The sequence below is a fragment of the Sphaerodactylus townsendi genome, linkage group LG06 (genome assembly GCF_021028975.2).
Source record: "Sphaerodactylus townsendi isolate TG3544 linkage group LG06, MPM_Stown_v2.3, whole genome shotgun sequence".
NCBI classification, from domain to species: domain Eukaryota; kingdom Metazoa; phylum Chordata; class Lepidosauria; order Squamata; family Sphaerodactylidae; genus Sphaerodactylus; species Sphaerodactylus townsendi.
In genome coordinates this window covers 126349320-126368489 of record NC_059430.1, presented here as the reverse complement: position 1 = coordinate 126368489, position 19170 = coordinate 126349320, and the positions used below count along the sequence as shown (strand labels likewise).

The 19170-nt window shown below is 47.0% G+C and overlaps 1 protein-coding gene across 1 annotated transcript; it reads right to left on the bottom strand.

The window, feature by feature from the left end:
• Positions 1–2534: 2534 nt before the first annotated feature.
• On the bottom strand, positions 2535–8243 carry LOC125434838 (anionic trypsin-like). The gene is made up of 3 exons (XM_048500613.1): positions 8099–8243; positions 4740–4876; positions 2535–2743 (listed from the first exon to the last, which is right to left on the bottom strand). Exons 1-3 carry the CDS (start codon positions 8226–8228, stop codon positions 2594–2596), a joined length of 417 nt encoding a protein of 138 aa, XP_048356570.1. The 5' UTR covers positions 8229–8243; the 3' UTR covers positions 2535–2593.
• Between the last annotated feature and the right edge of the window lie 10927 nt (positions 8244–19170).

Below are 19170 nucleotides of genomic sequence, written 5' to 3'. Positions count from 1 at the left end.
CTGCATATCTAAAGATCCAAATTGGTTGAACACAAAAGTGGGATCCAGCAGGTTCTCACAGGTTTCCGAGAGTAGGTTACTAGTATTTATTTGTATTACGTGCGAGAGCCGCAGAGGTTTACTAATGGGTGATTTTGCCATGTGATTTTTTTTGCCTCAAGCCGTTAAACGCCCTCACTCCTCAGCAGTAGTGCGCGCCCAGGAGCAAACTCTGATCGCAGTCTAGCAGGAGGTGCGCCCCGGGCGTCGCGTGGCTCATGCCTGCGCCGTGCATCTAAGTGCTTCCCCGCCCAAAGGACCGGGCATTGGCGACTGCGTCTTCGCCACAGCCCCGCCCAGGAATGCCCCGCCCAGGAATGCCCAGCCACGCCCCCATCGTGCCCCGCCCAGCCCCATTGGCGCTATGCCACAGTTTGAATCCCACCACCATGGGAATCTGTTACTAAAATTTTTGGATCCCGCCACTGGTTGAACAGTGATGTTCTCTCTGACAAATAGTTTAGGAGCAAATGGGATCCAACTCCTATATATGTGCCCCACTGAAGAGAACAAAGCAGAGATGACCTTTTAAAAGAGCTTGTACCAAAGAGCTTTCAGAAGGGAAAGGTCGATCAATAGCCTTAGCTATGATAGTGAAGTGGAACCTCCATGCACATCAGCAGTATATCTTTCAGTGTGTCAGGGGGGTGTTATCTAGATGATTAAGTCACGTTCCCAATTCTATGTAACTGCCTAGAGTAACAAATCAGTGCTGCTCGAAAGATATATGTAACCAGCCTGCTAAATGTAACCACTGCCATCTGTGCATTCTTTCCTTGATCTCTACTTTATGGCTTTGTAGGAAAGTAGGCTTCTCCTGGCACCTCTGTCCCATGAGAAAAGAATTACATCCATTATCTTGTGGGGCAGGAAGCCAAGTGGCACTCTCACTATCTGCTGCCGAGCTTGCGGTGCCTCGGCTCCATAGACTGTTTTTCCACAGAATTTTTAGGCGAAGAGCCGTGTGCAGGAGAGAGCTTTCAACAATTCCTTTCGCGAATGCAGGGATACCCAGCCTATTATATTACAGCTACTCACAAATCCCATACACAGGAGAGCCTATATGCTGGCTAGATTTAACATCATGCCATCTCCGCTACATAGAGGAAGAATTAAAAGGTCTTCCAAGCGATAAGAGGTTCTGTACCTGTAGAATAGGACAGCTGGATTCCATCCCACACATTCTCCTGAACTGCTTATTATACCAAGAACTCCGATCCAGCCTGTTATCCCAAGCTATAGACTCTATGATTGATTATACTGAATCAGATAAAGTAGTTATGCTTTTAAATTGTCAGGATTTTCATTGTTGCCTTATAGTGGCAAAGTTTTGCGTCCAGAGGAGTTTGTGCCAAACTGAATGTATGACAAACGTGAGTTTTACTATTCACTTTTTAACTGGAACTGTATTTTTATATTATCGTGTATATGCCAATATAAAGGCTTATTGAATTGGATTGAATTGGACTGGGAGGCTTTCAACGGGAAATAAAGGGGATTGTGAATGTCAGTTTTGTTTTTGCCGGTATATTAAATGCAATAGATAGATAGATAGATAGATAGATAGATAGATAGATAGATAGATAGATAGATAGATAGATAGATAGATAGATAGATAGATAGATAGATAGATAGATAGATAGATAGATAGGTGATAGATAAGATGGATAGATATGGATAGATGGATATGGATGGATGGATGGATGGACATTTGGATGGATGGATGAGATGGATGACGATGGATGGATGGATGGATGGATGGATGGATGGATGGATGGATGGATGGATGGATGGAGACACACAGACAGACAGACAGACAGACAGACGGACAGACGGACAGACGAATAGATGGATGGATGGATGGATGGATGGATGGATGGATGGATGGATGGATAGATAGAGAGAGAGAGAGAGAGAGAGAGAGAGAGACAGACAGACAGACAGACAGACAGACGGATAGAAGGATAGATGAACGGACAGACGGACGGACGGATGGACGGATGGATAGATGATAAAGAAGGAAAGAAGGAAAGAAAGAAAGAACGAAAGAAAGAAAGAAAGAACAAAAGAAAGAAAGAAAGAAAGAGAGAAAGAAAGAAAGAAAGAAAGAAAGAAAGAAAGAAAGAAAGAAAGAAAGAAAGAAAGAAAGAAAGAAAGAAAGAAAGAAAGAAAGAAAGAAAGAAAGAAAGAAAGAAAGAAAGAAAGAAGATCCAGAATGCTGTTGCGGTCAGAGTGCTAGACTAAGATCTGGGAGACCCGCGTTCAAATCCCTACCCTACTGAGGAAGCTTGCTGGGTGACCCTGGACCAGACACCCACTCTCAACCTAGCCTACCTCATAGGATTGTTGTGAGGATAACAATGAAGGAGAGGAGAGGGGTGTGAGCCACCTTGAGTCCCAATTGAGAAGAAAGGTGGGGAAATAAATGAAACAAGTAAATTCACAAATCTGGTTATGATGCTCCAACAGCTGGGAAGAAATTCTTTGGCCTCACCGTTGCTTAAAATGAGTTTAATTGAAGTTATGCCACGTAGCAGGCATTGCTGCCTGGCTTCTAATAATAAGACATCATTTGGCGTATCCAGGGTGTGTAATTGCATACTTTGGTGTAGACCGTAGGATGGCCCTTCATGGCACATTCGTAGCCCCAAGAGACAACCCCCTGTAGCTGACCGTTGCATTCCAGAGGACCTCCCGAGTCTCCCTGTGAAGCAATCAGAGGCATCATTAGCATGGACTGTCCCAGAAAAAGATGTTAGTAGGTTTGTACGTTCCTCTGCCACAGAACTCAACCTGCTAGCCGTCTTTGTTGCAGAATGTTCCACCTGGGTCCTAGTGCCGACCGAGCCCTGCTCCCCATCAACCGTTTGAAAGTTTGCAAGTATAAATAAATGTTCTTGTATCAAAGTACCATGTTCAGTAATGGTTTTTGACAACGGCGGCTCATAAAAATGAATGATAATGTATTGTCAAAGGCTTTCTGAAGTATCTGAATAGAAGTATACCAAGACCAGGATACTTCTATTCAGATACATTTGTAACCCCCATGCTCAGAATGGGTTGACCCAGTAAGGGGTGGAGACTCAAAGCAGCAAGAGGCTGCTGCAGACCCTCTATGTAGTTTGGAGGAGACAAGGCTACTGCAGCTGTGACTCGGGACCCTCGATTTCTAGTAAGCCCACTTAACCACCTTGTTACAGGGTTTTGGGGAATTGTAATGGGTGAGAGTTCTCCTGGAAACCCTTCATCATGTTGAATCCTGTCCATCATATTGCCCTTGGAGTCTTCAGGGAGCCAACCCACTTGCAAGAGAAGAATTGGACTTGGCAGGTATCAAGAAGACTGTAACTAGAAGGACTTGAATATGGCACAATCTGAGACAGGAGCTGGGAAGTGTGATGTTTAAAATGTATTTGATGTTTGATGTTGTATGTTTAAGAAAGTAAACCATTTTGTTTTTAAAATTTGTTGTTGCAAACTCATTCCAAGTTCTGCCCCACAGAACCCACAAGCTGAGGTTACACATTCACCTATTGGCCTTGCTATCTTCATTGTTACTCCCGGGCTACAGACTTCTTTGTGACTCACATGCCAGGCTACTCTATTCAGAGGGGCTCTCACCTTTTTGGACCTCACAGTATATACCTACTCCACTTGCTTTCCCCACTATCAGATCCTTCTGAGAAGATGCCAGCCACACAGATGCAGTATGCAGCGTCAGGGAGAGAATGCTGCTAGAATGCACGCCAGACAGCCCGAAAACCACACAGCACCCAAACTGTGGATGAAATGGGAACTAATTCTCTAGCATGATATTACGGTCTGCTTTGGGGCCATATTCTAATGCAGAAGCATACAATCTTCTCGACCGTTGCCCTCAGCTGACTGAACTAACATCTTTTTCTGAGACGGAGTATAGTAGCAAACAGCAAGGGTGGGGGCTTGCAGAGGCCTGCCCATTGTTTGGCAGGAGGTTGTTTTTGGCAGGAGGTGTTAGATGAGTCTCATTTCCCAGTGCTTGGCAGAAGCAAGGGAAACAGCCTATAAGAGAATCACAATCTGAGCTTCCCCCAAGTTCCTCTCACAATAGATAACGGGAGATCAGCCCAAACTGGTGAGAAAATTAGAATACTGTAGAGACTCTCCAGAGGACTTCTCCAGACTGGGAAAACAGGCTGGCCAAAGTATGTGAGATTTCACATTCAGAGGCAGTATACCTCTGAATGCCAGTTCAAGGAGGTGATATCAGGGAAAGGCCTCTATGCTCTGTCGTTGGCCCTAACTGTTTGGCCACTGTGCAAGACAGCACACTGGATGAGATGGACCTCTGCCCTGATCCAAGAGGGCTGTTCTTATTTATAAACTGTATATATGTTATTTGTAAACTGTATATATGTTGTTATTGTTGTGCACCGCCCATTAGAGCCCCCTTGGGGAGTTAGGGGCCGGTCTACAAACTCTAATGAAATTGAATGAATGGAATGAATGAATGAGATGAATGGAATAGAATGAATGAATGAATGAATGAAATGAATAGATAGATGAATGTTGCAAAATAATGTGTATGTCAGGCCCGAATTTCATCCCTTTCGTTTGCTTACATACACAATATTAAAGGTCTATTGGTCTTTGGCTGAGACTTAGAGGGAAATAGATCTCGGGGTTGTAGTGGACAGAATAATGAAAATATTGACACTCACCTGACAGGTGCTTTCCCCGCCCTGCATGAAGCCCGCACACACCATGTTGTTACTGTAGTAGTAAGGATAGGCCTGTTTGCACTCTGTGCTGGCGATAATCGGCTCTTGCAGGCATTGCAACTTGTCGGGGTAAGCAACTGCAGAGAGACATGGCACAATTAAAAGGGGCCACCACCCTGAAGGCCTGACTGGCAACTCATTCACCTTTTTTAAACAGAGGCCATCTTTTGAAGAGAAGAAGAAGAAGAGTTTGGATTTATATCCCCCCTTTCTCTCCTGTAGGAGACTCCAAAGGGGCTGACAATCTCCTTGCCCTTCCCCCTCACAACAAACACCACCCTGTGAGGAATTGGGTGGGAGGGGCTTGAAGAGAACTCAAGAAGAACTGTGACTAGCCCAAGGTCACCCCACCAGCTGGTGAATGTGTGTTGGAGTGCACAAGCGTAATCTGGTTCACCAGATAAGCCTCCCACAGCTCAGCTGACAGAGCAGGGAAATCAAACCCGGTTCCTCTCCAGATCAAGAGTGCACTCTGCTCTTAGCTTTTTTGCAGAGAAAGCAAAAGTAGTGAAATGGTTGACCACACTAGAACAAAGGGGCGAGAGCCATTTACGCGATGATGCAGACAGAGTATGAGACAATGCGGATGGACAAGGCGTTGGGACAAATTTAGTCATATGACCATTGGGGAGTGTCAAAGAATTGTACCTGATAGAGGGGATTGGAATTGCAGCCAGACACCCTAATTCTGAAACCTCCTCTCTTCCTCACACTACTATATAACATCTGGCAGACAATAAAGAAAGTCTAAGATTGTACAAAATTCGAGGTGCACGGGAATATCAGGACTACAAGTCCCAAGCATGCAATGCAATAGTCCCCACTCGGGATGCTGTAGGAGCGGGAACCTTCTGTGAATGAGAACCCAGGGCGGGAGAAGGGACTACAGTGATTGGGTGGTACGAGCATTCGATCATGCCTTAAATACTGGAACGGAGGGGGAGATCCTCAGTTCCAGCGCCTGTGGTTAGGGCGATACAAATCAATAAAGCTCTCCTGTTCAAGTTAACTTTGTCTGAGTGTGTTCAGCGTTACACAGATGTTCTATTGATGAATGAATGAATGAATGAATGAATGAATGAATGAATGAATGAGATGAGATGAAATGTCTTGGAGGCACAGGGCGAGGCATAGCTTTGTAGAAAGCAGTTGCTCAGGGCCCACCCTGATGACTGGGAGAGTGGAGGCTGGGGGTGGATTAACAGTATAAAAGCTCCAGGCAGTCAGCCATAGTGCTCAGTTTGATCCTAGCCTCAGCAAGGCTTGGGCTGAGCTTTAAATTGCAGACTTGAAGCCTGTAGGCTACAGCTGGACCTGGAGAGCTACGATCAGCATCACACAGGCCGCTCACAAACTCCACGTGAAGCCCTGCTAGGTGGTGTTCAACTGAACCCTGCTCCTGAACTCCAGGAGGGATTTAGAAAGAATGTGGTTTTGTGTGTGTGTGTGTGTGTGTGTGTGTGTGTGTGTGTGTGTGTGTGTGTGTGTGTGTGTGACAACTGTACAATGCACCCCCAGGAAGTAGCACCCGGGGCTCCAGCCCCCCCATGTCCCCTAGCTACGCCACTGGCTATGGCTCGAAGCAGTAAGTTTAGGACAACAAAGCCAAGATCGTTTATACACTGAGCAACATCGTATTGCAGTGGCAAAAATGAAATTGACCTTTCTACCATAGACGTTTTTAACCCAACCTTCCTCCAAAACATTCAAGATAGCACATTACAAACACTCAAACAAATATGGTTTTCCCTTCCCCCATTTTATTATCCCAATAAAACTGCGAAGTACATTAGTCTACGAGAGGATGGCTGCCCCTCCAAACCACCCAACAAGTTTAATGGGAATCAGCAGCAGCAAACCTTTATTGACATAGACAATATAGCAATAGTAAAGGACTGATTAAAAATAAGTAAATATACAATACTGGAAATAAATGTTAAGTGAAAGGAAATCTACTGGCATTTAGTAATTTCCAGGAGAAAGTCTGCCACTATCATACAGAGAGAAGGATCAGGATTGTCCAGCAAGTAGTTGTAACACCTAAATAAATCCGGGGAGATCGGGTATGTGTAAAGGAGTAAGATTTACATACTTGGATCTAACTGCCTTAAATCTGGGATAATGTAATAACTGGTGGGCCAGAGATTCAACAGAGACAGCATTACACAGGCGCAATCTTTTAGCCTTTTCTTGCTTATTAAATCTGCCATGTAACAAGGCAGAAGGCATAACATTATTAAACCTGGCTTGCGAGGAGCATCATTGGCTCTCACCTTTGAGCAGGGTTTTATTAAGCTTAATACAGGTAGTGTGCCAAGTCGGCCCCGTTCAAAATGGGATAGAAAAAATACAGGGGGAGCAAGTTTACTTGGCTGCAGTGATTAGGGCAGAGAACTCTCTATCCAATAGTTGACCTTTTAATTTTGTATACGTTTCTGAATAGGATAAAGGGCAGCGTGAATCCGTGGTGTTTTGTGAGCCCATGTTTGGGTAAATTTTGGGAGTGATAAAAGTCGAATAATTTAGACTTGTACTTAAAAGCTTTGGTGAATTTGCTTAAAGATACAGGTACTGGTGTACCAGGAGCCATTAAAGTGCATGTATATATATTTGACTCACCTCCAGGCAGGGCCTGGAGAACGTGGACAATCAAAATGGCAAGTGGTCTCCAGATAACACAGATTCAGTTCCCTTGGAGGCAGAAGTATAAGTATGGAGTGAAATAGTAGGGCTTCAAGACAACTTGTAGCTCTTCTTCTGGCCCTCTGGCGCCATCCCTTAACTCTCTGTGCAGGCCAGTTTTTGAAAGCCGGAGCTTTTGAATGCATGGAGGCCGGGCACCCCCCTTCCCCACCCCAGCCTGTATGCTCTCAAAAGCCAGCTTTCAAAAGCTGACCTGCAGGGGGATCTTGGGGGGGGGGGGCAGGGCACCCAGTACCCCCCCCCCACAAGACCAAAAGGTGTGCCCCCAAGCACATGGGTGATTTCATGTCCCTATAGGCCAGTGGTGGCGAGCCTTTGGCACTCCAGATGTTATGGCACTCCAGATGCCACCACGGCTGTAGGCCATACGCCTCTGCTTGGAGGAAATGGCTGGTTTGGTGGGTGGACTCTATGGACTCTGACGTCACTCACCTTTTCAAACTCCACCTTCCCCAGGATCTATCCCCCATATTCCCAGGAATTTCCCAACCCAGAGCTGGAGACTCAACCCTGTGCCCCAGCCGTTGTGACCAGCATCCCCTACTTCTCCAGCACGCCAAGCCCTTCCTTTGCCTCCCAATGGCTCCGGGACTCACCTCCATTGGTCAGCAGATTCCCCCAGCCAGAGGCAATGCACCAGGTCCCAGTCGCCGGGCAGCTGGAAGGCAGCAGGATGGAAGCGACGTACTGGTTGAATCTTGCCGGCTGAGCCAGTTTGACCAGCATGATGTCGTTGTCTTGGGTCTGGGAATTGTAATTGGGGTGGCCATAATTTAGTATGGATGACCAGAGGCGGGCGTTTATGTTCTGAAACACCTCCTCGTGTCTCCCTCCGGCTGGGTAGTGATGCGTGTCATGCTTTCAGAGCCCAGTAGTGGGCGACTATAGAGTGTTAGCCCTGCGGGTGTTACAACAGACAAGTATTTCATGGGTCAACCATCTCCAAGGTGGTACCCATCCATCCGTAACTTTCACACTGGTGCCCACTGAAGCTGTCTTCCTTCACGATGAAGAGGCCAGGCCCTAAGCTTTTTTTTCTTACTTTCACTGGAGCAAGAGGTGCTTCAGAAGAGCCCACGAGCATCATCAACAGGAATGGCCAACCTATGGTGCTCCAGATGTTCATGGACTACAATTCCCATCAGCCTCTGCCAGCAGGGGCTAATGGGAATTGTCGTCCATGTTTAACATCTGGAGCACCATAGTTGGCCACCCCTACCTTAAGGTCTCCTGGAATTTTGGCACAGTGATAGGCACAGGCACAAAATGGCTGCGCCAAGTAGTTCAGCCAGCCACAAAATGGTAGTCACGACTTACAGTGAAGATTCTTGTAATTAAGGGGGCGGCAGCTGCCCAAGCAACGTATTGTTTTTTTAAAAAAAAAACTGCCCACCCAATCAAATATCCAATGACCAACCAGAGATCCCTTCGGCACATGCAAAAAATACATTTTCAATCCACCTTCACGATTTTTGGCCAAGCGGATTTGGCTGTTCGGCACAGTGAAATCCAACTGCAAAGTCCATTGGAAGTGGATCGAAAGTGCATTATTCTGCGTAATAAAAGGAAGGGGACCAGAAAGACTCCTTCAGATGGCCAGAAGCTTCACTGGCCCCCACCCACTTTCAACCAATCCTTGGCCGGCACCAGGGAAAAGTATCTGCAGGCACTATATTTAGACTTATAAGGTGCTCTTCCCCACAAGGGCTTGTTAGGCACAGGTCAAAAGCCCTGCTCTCGAGGCAATAGCCGGTTATGAATCACCATCCCAAAGCTTCTTCAGTGTTCAGAAATTTATTGTTTTCTTTCAATTCTGTGCAGAAGAGGGAACTCTCCTTTGTCGAGCAGGACAGAGAGGAGGTTCCAAGTGCTGCCGTCTGTGTAACACAATTTATAGCTGTAAAAACATACCTCCTTGTCTTTTGCTCATTGGTTTCAGTACAGACCTGGCCATTTTATCCCGCCTCTTATACACCTTGCCCACTCCCATTTTTAGTGAAACTTACGTCAAAAACACCTTACGTAAAAGGTTTCTATTACAACTACTGGTTTCTGTACCAACTAAGATTTTACTTCATCTTTATCTGCATTGGTGAGCTTCTGCTAACTTCTTATCTCTACTGAGGGGCCCTGTTTTCCCAAATCAAAGCTCAGTGTCAGGCTGCTCTATGAGTTTCGTTTCTTCCAACGAAAGTACGTTTCTGAAGTGCTTGGTGCCCCGTGAATTACACCCGTATAACTTGTATGATTAAATACAATGGCTTAAAACATTATAAGCTTAGCATATTCATATCAGGCTCAAGGTGGCTTAGGACAGTCCCCATAATGGACATTAAAAACAACAAGTTCTAAGCGTTCCAGCATCGTTTATCGACCTGAGGGGAATAAAAGCATTCTCAACATCAGGATAATGTACAATAACCTCCTGTAAAACCAACAACCGTGGAATATCGTTACAAAAGGGAGAAAGGGGAAGGGGAAAGGGAGTCCAGCAGGTTGGAAAACCATTGCAGCCCTCAACCCTATGATGTCCACAGGCACCATGTTGAGAAATACTGGTCTACAGGGAGAAGAGGAAGAAGAAGAAGAAGAAGAAGAAGAAGAAGAAGAAGAAGAGGAGGAGGAGGAGGAGGAGGAGGAGGAGGAGGAGGAGGAGGAGTTTGGATTTATATCCCCCCTTTCTCTCCTGCAGGAGACTCAAAGGGGCTTACAATCTCCTTGCCCTTCCCCCCTCACAACAAACGCCCTGTGAGGTGGGTGGGGCTGAGAGAGCTCCAAGAAGCTGTGACTAGCCCAAGGTCACCCAGCTGGCGTGTGTGGGAGTGTACAGGCTAATCTGAATTCCCCAGATCAGCCTCCACAGCTCAGGCGGCAGAGCGGGGAATCAAACCCGGTTCCTCCAGATTAGATACACGAGCTCTTAACCTCCTACGCCACTGCTGCGTAGGGATGACCAGAGGGGTGTATGTGGGGGGAATGGCACCTGGGGCAACACCTGCTCCAGGTGCTCCTCCACCGCCCCACTGCACTCCCCACCGCACCCCACTTACCTTAGTTGGCAGGGTCGGGCCGGGGCGAGGGGCACCTAGTAGTGGCCCAGTCAGACTGCTCCTTCGGCCGGCGGAGGCTCCGCTGGCCTGGAAGGAGCCAACCCTGAAATGAGTTGGAAGACCAAAGGGGGGGGGGGGGGGGGGGGGGGGGACTGTCCGCCACCACGTTATCATCCGGCGTGCGCCCGGGGCCATGTGGCCCCCACATTTCCTTGTGAGCGCTCTGCCCCGGGGAGGACCCATTTGGAAGCAGATGCCTGCGGTTACTTGTCCTTGCAATTTGCTTTTTAAAATATTACGTAAGACGTGTGACTTGGATCCTCCCAACGTGTTATAATTGCCTTTCGGATAGCAGCCATTTTGTGGTGGTGGTCACTCACTGCCCTTTTTCAGCATTGCCAAACTGCCCACGGGATCAGCAAAGGTGAAGACCCTGCCATAGATACATGAGAGGGCGCCTCAAGATACTACGATGCTTAAGCTGTAGGCAGAGGTGGGATCCAGCAGGTGGGATCCAACCCGAGAGTGGGTTCCTAATTATTTGTGTGTGCCGAGAGGGGGTGACTAATTGAGTCCACTTTCCATCTCCCTGCCCTCGCCTCCCTGAGAGGCCTACTGCCTTTGAACGGGAAGGTTCCATGTAGCACTATCTGCGAGCTCAGCGTAATGTCACTCCTGAACTGGGTGAATCCCTTTCAGAGTACTGCAATTCATGGATTCTCCAGCCTTCGTCCCTTTTATCTCACCAGTCTCTCACCAAAAGAACCCGTGTAGTTTCACCATTGCTGTGTTCAAGTATTTGTGAGTTGGGGCATTTTTTTCTATGTAGGAATGGGATGACGCATTTAGAAAATGACCTGAATTGCAAAAAAAATAATAATTTGGGGGGTCGGTGGTGGGGTGGCTGCCCACATGGGGGGGGAGAATCCAACTCTAGAAGTTTTGCCCAGTGAGGCTTGCAGGAGGTTTGCCTAGGTACGCCTCTGCCCCCTTTGCTGGGGTGGGGGGGCTGGCGAGGGAACCTGTTACTAAAATTTTTGGATCCCGCCACTGGCTGTAGGGTTACCAACCGCCTGGTAGTGGCTGGAAATCTCCCATTATTATGACTGGTTTCCAGGCAACCAAGATCAGTTCTCCAAGATCAGGTGGACTTTAAAGCATTAGACCCCATTCAAGTCCCTCTCCTCTCTAAATCTCATCTTCCTCAGGCCACATGCCCAAAATGTCCAGGTACTTCCCAACCCAGAGATGGCAACCCTTTTAGGCTGCCATTTTTAGTTGTCATGGCTTCCACTTAAAGACTCCTGGGATACTTTCCTCCTGCCTTGGTTCCATCCATAGCTGAGAATTTCTCCCATCTATCAAGTTCTATCTTTGAGACCACTGGGCAGAGGTTTCTTTAAGATTGTATTTTACTTGATGCTTGCGTTAGCTTTTATTTTCAGTCAGCCCTTGGGACGGCCATTTTGTTTTGAGTAGGGGTCTTCAAACTATGGCCCTCCAGATGTTCATAGACTACAATTCCCATGAGCCCTACCACTTGGCCATGCTGGCAGGGGCTGATGGGAATTGTAGTCCATGAACATCTGGAGGGCCATAGTTTGAAGACCCCTGGTTTTGAGGTTAGCAACAAACCCACCCACCCCCCATAACATGTTTCAGTTAAGCCAGGGCTTGATAACTGATTTACATAGCTATTTTTTTTTTACCAGCCTTCTCTTGTAGAGAAAGGAAAGGATGCCTCAAACAGCTGCTAATTTCCCAAAGCTACTCTGCTATCTTTGGGCCATTACACACTTCTGCTGTCACCCAGAGAGATTCTGCAAACCTTAAAAAGCAGACTTTTAGAACAGGAATACCATATCTTGTTGGGGCAAGCAAATAAATCATGCTCACCCCTTTCTGTCGGAATAGTACCAGGAACAGGGCACATAGCCCAAATATCTTGAACTATTAACTGAACCCCAACAGAGGATATGGATTCTTACAAAGGAGCCAGATGCAAATACTTTCCCATCGGCTGTGGCCATTACAAAGGGGTTCTGCCACCACCTACCTATCCCTCTCCAGGATCAGGTCTGTCCACACTGGAAAAAACCAAGTGGAGACTCTTGCTCACATTATACTTGACTGTATCCGAGATATGTGGGTTATTGAGATTTCTCTCAGCCTGGAGAAACTCGTACTGAATAGACAAACCTGAAGGAGACTCTGAGCAACTTCCTGTTGTGGAGCTTTTGTTAAACAACACAGAGGAAAAAAAAGTAGCCCAAAATTTCTTTTACAAGCATGACAGAACTTTCCTTGAGTAACGGTGAATGCTAGCATCCCAGTTTATCTGTCTGTGCTTTTTTGAATGCCTACTTTTGATTTGTACTTCAGAAATGTTTGTAACGCTCTGGAGCCTATTTTAATATGCCTAATAAAGGTTGTTGTGTTGTATTGTACACACTTCTGGTTTCCTTTGTGCTCAGTGTACATTCCCTTGGGGTTGGATTCTCAGTTACACACGTTTTCCCCGTTTCAAAATTCACTGCACTCTCAGGTCAGACCCTCTCTATGGTTCCTGAGACCAGTTAAAGTGCGGCTTTTCAAGAAAAAGCGAAAAGAACGTGAGAGGAATCAACGTGCATTTCACTTCCTTTGGGTTTCCATGCCCCAGTTGGCTTTCCCGCCCACACAAAAGCAGTTCCTCCCAATCGGACAGAGCAAGGAAGTGGGAAGAGACGGTCAAATGGCAGCTTGGAAAGGCCTTTGCGGATTCTGTCACAAGCAAAATCTTGTCTCTGGAGTTCTCTCAAAATCAAGAGAAGAAGAAGAAGAAGAAGAAGAGGAGTTTGGATTTATATCCCCCTTTCTCTCCTGCAGGAGACTCAAAGGGGCTTACAATCTCCTCGCCCTTCCCCCCCTCCACACCAAACACCCTGTAGAGGTAGGTGGGAGCCGAGAGTGCTCCAAAAGAACTGTGACTAGGCCCAAGGTCACCCAGCTAGGCGCGGTGGTGTTAGGAGTGCACAAGCGAACCTAGTTCACCAGATAAGCCTCCACAGCTCAAGCAGCAGAGCAGGGAATCAAACCCGGTTCCTCCAGATTAGAATTCGCCTGCTCTTAACCTACTATGCCACTGCTGCTCTCATTTGCTAGTCCGTGAAGAACACAAGAACACACACTTACATTTGTTTTAGGCCCTGTGAAGAAATTGACCTAAGACACACACTTTCCTGTGTTCCTAGCTTGGGGCAAGTTTCTTGCCTAGGATTCAGCAGGTGATAGTCCCCTAAAATGACCCATTATTAAGAAATGTCCTTCCGCTAATGTGGTAGTGGCCATTGGCTGAGATGACCCTTTTCAGGGTTGCGGGAGAATGGTTTGACTAATGGACCGAGGATAAGTTTATCAACAGGTAACAGCTATGGTAAATAAATGGAACTTCCATGAATAGAGGTAGTATATCCAAGCAGCTTGGACACTTAGCAGCGGGAGAATTCAATTCAAACAAAAACCCACAGGGAAAACCCACAGTACAAAGCCGCGAGGTAAGCATCGCATGCATAAAACCCATCATGTAGATTTTTTAAAAAAGCACGAGTAATTGTCAGAAAGCCGTGGAAGCAATTTGGTAGATGCCTGACTGAACTACTCACGGGACGTAGCAATGGGCTGCGGAGACGATCCACTGTGCACTGATCAGCGACCCGCCACACCAGCGGTTCCCACTGGTGGTGAAGTACACCTGCCAAGGAACGGAGTGAGCCGGGCACTCATAACCATTGACGATGTCCTCCGTCTTTAAGGGGTACGCAGCTAGAAAAGAAGGAAGATAACACCGCAGGGTACCAGCTCGGTTTACGGATCTCGAAGAAGTGAGAGTCTTGCTGAGAAACGACTGGTTGGATGAACTGGTTGGATGAACATAATCATTATTTGGGAAGAAGAAGAAGAAGAAGAAGAAGAAGAAGAAGGCTAGAAGAAGAAGAAGAAGAAGAGAGAAGAAGAAGAAGAAGAAGAAGAAGAAGAAGAGAAGAAGAAGAAGAAAGAAGAGGAGGGAGGAGGGAGGAGGGAGGGAGGGAGGAGGAGGGAGGATGGAGGAGGGAGGAGGAGGAGTTTGGATTTATATCCCCCCTTTCTCTCCTGCAGGAGACTCAAAGGGGCTGACAATCCTCCTTGCACCTTCCCCCTCACCAACAAACCTCTAACCCTGTGGAGGTAGGTGGGGCTGAGAGAGCTCCGAGAAGCTGTGACTAGCCCAAGGTCACCCAGCTGGCGTGTGTGGGAGTGTACAGGCTAATCTGAATTCCCCAGATAAGCCTCCACAGCTCAGGCGGCAGAGCTGGGAATCAAACCCGGTTCCTCCAGATTCGATACACGAGCTCTTAATCTCCTACGCCACTGCTGCTCCCATTCAGGAAGAGACTCTTAGTACCAACCAGGTCCCCTGTATTTCTGTGGTGCCCCCATTCCATGCCCCTCAGCTTTTCCTGTTAGGAATCCTATCTTTGTCACCCCTGCTTTTGAAATTAGGGCTCTAAAGTTTTGATCGGGTGGTGTTAGATTGCGAACCTGCAACAGGAATATGTTTGAGGTGATTCTTCTGCAATGCCTGGAATTTTGTTTTTATAAATGGAACATGATATCAGTAGCTGTGGATTCATCATGTGCAGTTCTTGTCAATCAAGTGGTGGGAATAGGGTTGACAGCGCTGGGTGGGGAAATACCTGGGAATTCCGGAGGCGGAGCCTGGGGAAGGGTGTGATTTGGGGAAGGGGGAGACCTCAGCAGGATATGAGGCCATATAATCCACCCTCCAGGAGAACTGATCTCTGTTGTCTGGAGATCGATTGTAATAATGGGAGATCTTCAGGCTGCATTTGGATGTCGGCAACCTAAGTCGGGCCAATTTGAATTTATGGGGCAAAGAGCGAAGGGCACTTTGGTTTACTTTTTTGAGGTTCTTTTGGTTCAGGAATGTTTGCATAACTGGGAAAAAGAGAAAAAAAGAAAATATTACATCCCGCCTTTCTTTCCGGCCTATTTGGCCGCTTTCCTTTACAAGAGCCTCCTGCAGTCTCAAAAAGATGTTCCGCATAAAATCTTGATATTTATGATAATGTGCCCATTTGTTTAAATGCGATTCAATCAATCTGCTAAAAAAAAAAAAATCTTTTAAATACCAGAAAGCCTTGGCATGCTTATCTGTTTAGTTTGCCAGAACACAGTCTCCATCAAAGTGGCTTCCAAGAAAAGATTAAAACGCAACAAACATTTATACAAATGAGGCAGCAGTATGTATTAAAACATAAATAACTTAAAAAACGTTTTCCAAAAGAGGTCAAATTCTTCAATCCATCAGTTCTGGTATCTCTCTCTTGGGCCCCTTCCGCACACGCAAAAATAATGCGTTTTCAAACCACTTTCACAACTGTTTGCAAGTGGATTTGGCTATTCCGCACAGCTTCAAAGAGCACTGAAAGCAGTTTGAAAGTGCATTATTCTGCATGTGCGGAACGAACCTTGGTTTCTAGAGCATTAACATTTTCTCCTTATTTCCACAAACTCTTTATTCCCACAGTCCTTCACCCAACCCTCCGTGTCCTTCTCTCTAATAGGGGGGAAATTTAACCAGCCTTATACCCCATAAGACTGTGTGGATCCATACCTGCGCCCCACAAAGTCAGAGCAAGGAGAATAATTTTCATCTTCAGCCAGGCTACCCAACAGACCATGCAATTCCTTTCAGCTTCTTTGGGCTGAGGTTTTAAACCAATGCGTTATCGGAGCATCGCACATGACTCCAGATAAAATGGATGTTGGGGAGGTGCTGTTAAGGCTTTGGTTTTTCCGAGAACGTTAGCCGGCATAGGTCAACGAGGAGATTAGATAACCTTGTAACCTCTTTGAATCATGGAGGGCATCACAAGGTGATTTTTTTTGAGTCAGTACCATTGATTCTTTCTACCCTACGCTACAAGGTGAGAATAAAGAACAGGCCACAGACAAGACTTTGGCTACATTCTGGTCACCTATAGCTTGATTTCTCACTGACTGATAAATCAAAACCTTGCTGACCTGCAGCTGAGGTTGACTTATGGTTGACTTCATGAACGAACGAAAAGATACACGAGTTCCAGTTGTCGTATTCAGGCTTCAACTAGTTCTCCCTCAGAAGGAGAGACTCCATGAAAAAGTTCTACAGAAATTTCGGATCTACAGAAATTTGGTTTCGGACTGACGAAGGGAGATAATTTATGGCTTGAAGACCACACCTAGAACTTCTCATGTGGCCCTCAAGCTGCTTTGAATTGTGCTGCAATTGTCAGTCTGTCAGACTGCAGCATTGGCTAGGGGACTGATATTTGGGTTGCCAATTCTGCCTTGGAAAACTGCTGAGGATTTGGGAGTAGAACCTCAGAAGGACAGTGTTTAGGGAGGACGGGGATCTCAGCAGGCAATGGTGCCATACAGTCCACTCTGCAAAGTAGCCATCTTCTCCAGGGGCACTCGTCTCTGTAGTCTGGAGATGGACTGTAATTCCAGGAGATCTTCACCTCCCCTCCCTCCCACCTTGAGGTTGGCCAACCTACTTAGACTCTGTCAGAGAACTCCAGTCCCGCCTGGAAGTTGGCAGCACTCTCTGATGAGGATCATCAAGAAGAGCAACAGAAGGCCATATCTGGTGACTATTCCAGCTGGCTTTTCCTGCTTTATGGCCTTCATGGGATTTCCCCCTTCTAATTTCACAACTTGGTGAGAAAGGGAATCCACCATCCTCTGTCTGATAACAGAGTCAGAATTGAATCATTCCATTTCTGATCTTGCTGTTTAGTAAAGGTGAAATTATGTTTTATTTCTTCATAAGTTAGATAGGAACAAGTTGTATTAGGTAGAATAGGAATTAAACTTGTATTTGTATCTGTATGGAACCTCCTTCGCTCAAGGCAGGAATCCACCCCTGCAACCTGCGGCTCTCCAGATGTTCATGGACTACAAATCCCATCAGTCCCTGCCAGCATGGCCAATTGGTGGGATTTGTAGTCCATGAACATCTGGAGAGCCGTAGGTTGCAGACCCCTGGACTAGTATCTCTGGAAGACCTGAATTTGAATCCCCACTTGTTCCACGAAAGCTGGCTGGGTAACCTTGGACCAGTTGCATACTTTTGGTCTAACATACCTCACAGGGTTGTCGTGAGGATGAAATAGAGGAGAAAAGATGATGTAAGCAGTGGTGTAGCGGCTAAGAGCAGCAGAGCAGAAGTGACGTAGTGGTTAAAAGCAGGTGCACTCTGATCTGGAGGAACCGGGTTTGATTCCCAGCTCTGCCGCCTGAGCTGTGGAGGCTTATCTGGGGAATTCAGATTAGCCTGGGCACTCCCACACACGCCAGCTGGGTGACCTTGGGCTAGTCACAGTTCCCCGGAGCTCTCTCAGCCCCACCTACCTCACAGGGTGTTTGTCGTGAGGGGGGAAGGGCAAGGAGATTGTAAGCCCCTTTGAGACTCCTGCGGGAGAGAAAGGGGGGATATAAATCCAAACTCTTCTTCTTCTTCTAAGCTGCTTTAGGTGCTTGTTGGACAGAAAAGTGGGGTGTAAATAAATACGATTAAAAAAATAAGATTTTTTTTAAAAATCAGTTCCAAAGGTGTAATGGTGTACCTTTTCCACAATAAAAGAAATCATTACAAACATCAGCTGTTCAGCTCAAACACATCCTCGTGTGTACTTACTTGAGACATCTTTCAGAAAAGAAGCAGAAAAACATTTGTTCTCTCTCCCGAATTCATTCCTGGCCTCCGATAGCTATTCCTCCTGCCAGATGCTTTTGAAGTGCGCTCTACTTGGCAAGACGCTGAAACTTTGTTTGCCAAGAATAGGCTGAGTGTTCAGATTGGGATCTGAAGGAAAACAAAAGCCTGTTTGTGACCCCTTGAAGGGTATCAGCCACCCTTTGCTTCCACTGCATTAACAGCTCATTAAACATTATTAATTTGTTGGCAAGCGGACTGACCTTCACCCTGTTTTTTTTTCCCCTCTCAGAACAGAAAACACAACGCAGCGTACAGGTGCCAACCAGTGGTGGGATCCAAAAATTTTAGTAACAGGTTTCCATGGTGGTGGGATTCAAACTGTGGCGTAGCGCCAATGGGGCTGGGCGGGGCATGACGGGGGCGTGGCCGGGCATTCCGAGGGCGGGGCATTCCTGGGCAGGGCTGTGGCAAGGACGCAGACGCCGTGCCGGTCCTTGGGCGGGAAACGAATGCACGCAGGTGCAGGCTGCCACGCACGCCGGTGCACCTCCTGCTAGACTGCTTCAAGTTCTGCGCGCTACTGCTGAGAGGAGGGGCGTAACTAAGGCAAAAATCACATGGCAAAATCACCCATTAGTAATCCCCTCTCGGCACACACAAATAATTAGCAACCTACTCTCAGGAACCTGTGAGAACCTGCTGGATCCCACCTCTGGCCGTGGTGGAAAAAGCGATCAGCAAGTGGGAGGGAATGAGCAGGTGGGTGGGTGGGTGAGTGGTGGCAGGCAGGCAGGCAGGCGAGTGAATGAGTGAGCAGCAACAGCCAGTGGCGGGGGCAAGAGGGAGGGGTGGCCAAATGCACCCCCAGGTGACA

Bases quoted from the DNA above. Each gene is read 5' to 3' on its own strand.
- LOC125434838 (XM_048500613.1), bottom strand. From the start codon at position 8,228: ATGCTGGTCAAACTGGCTCAGCCGGCAAGATTCAACCAGTACGTCGCT. The intron at 4,877-8,098 runs GTGAGTCCCGGA...GTCTCTCTGCAG, and splicing joins GAATCTGCTGACCAATGGAG to TTGCTTACCCCGACAAGTTG. The intron at 2,744-4,739 runs GTGAGTGTCAAT...ATTGCTTCACAG, and splicing joins GCGGGGAAAGCACCTGTCAG to GGAGACTCGGGAGGTCCTCT.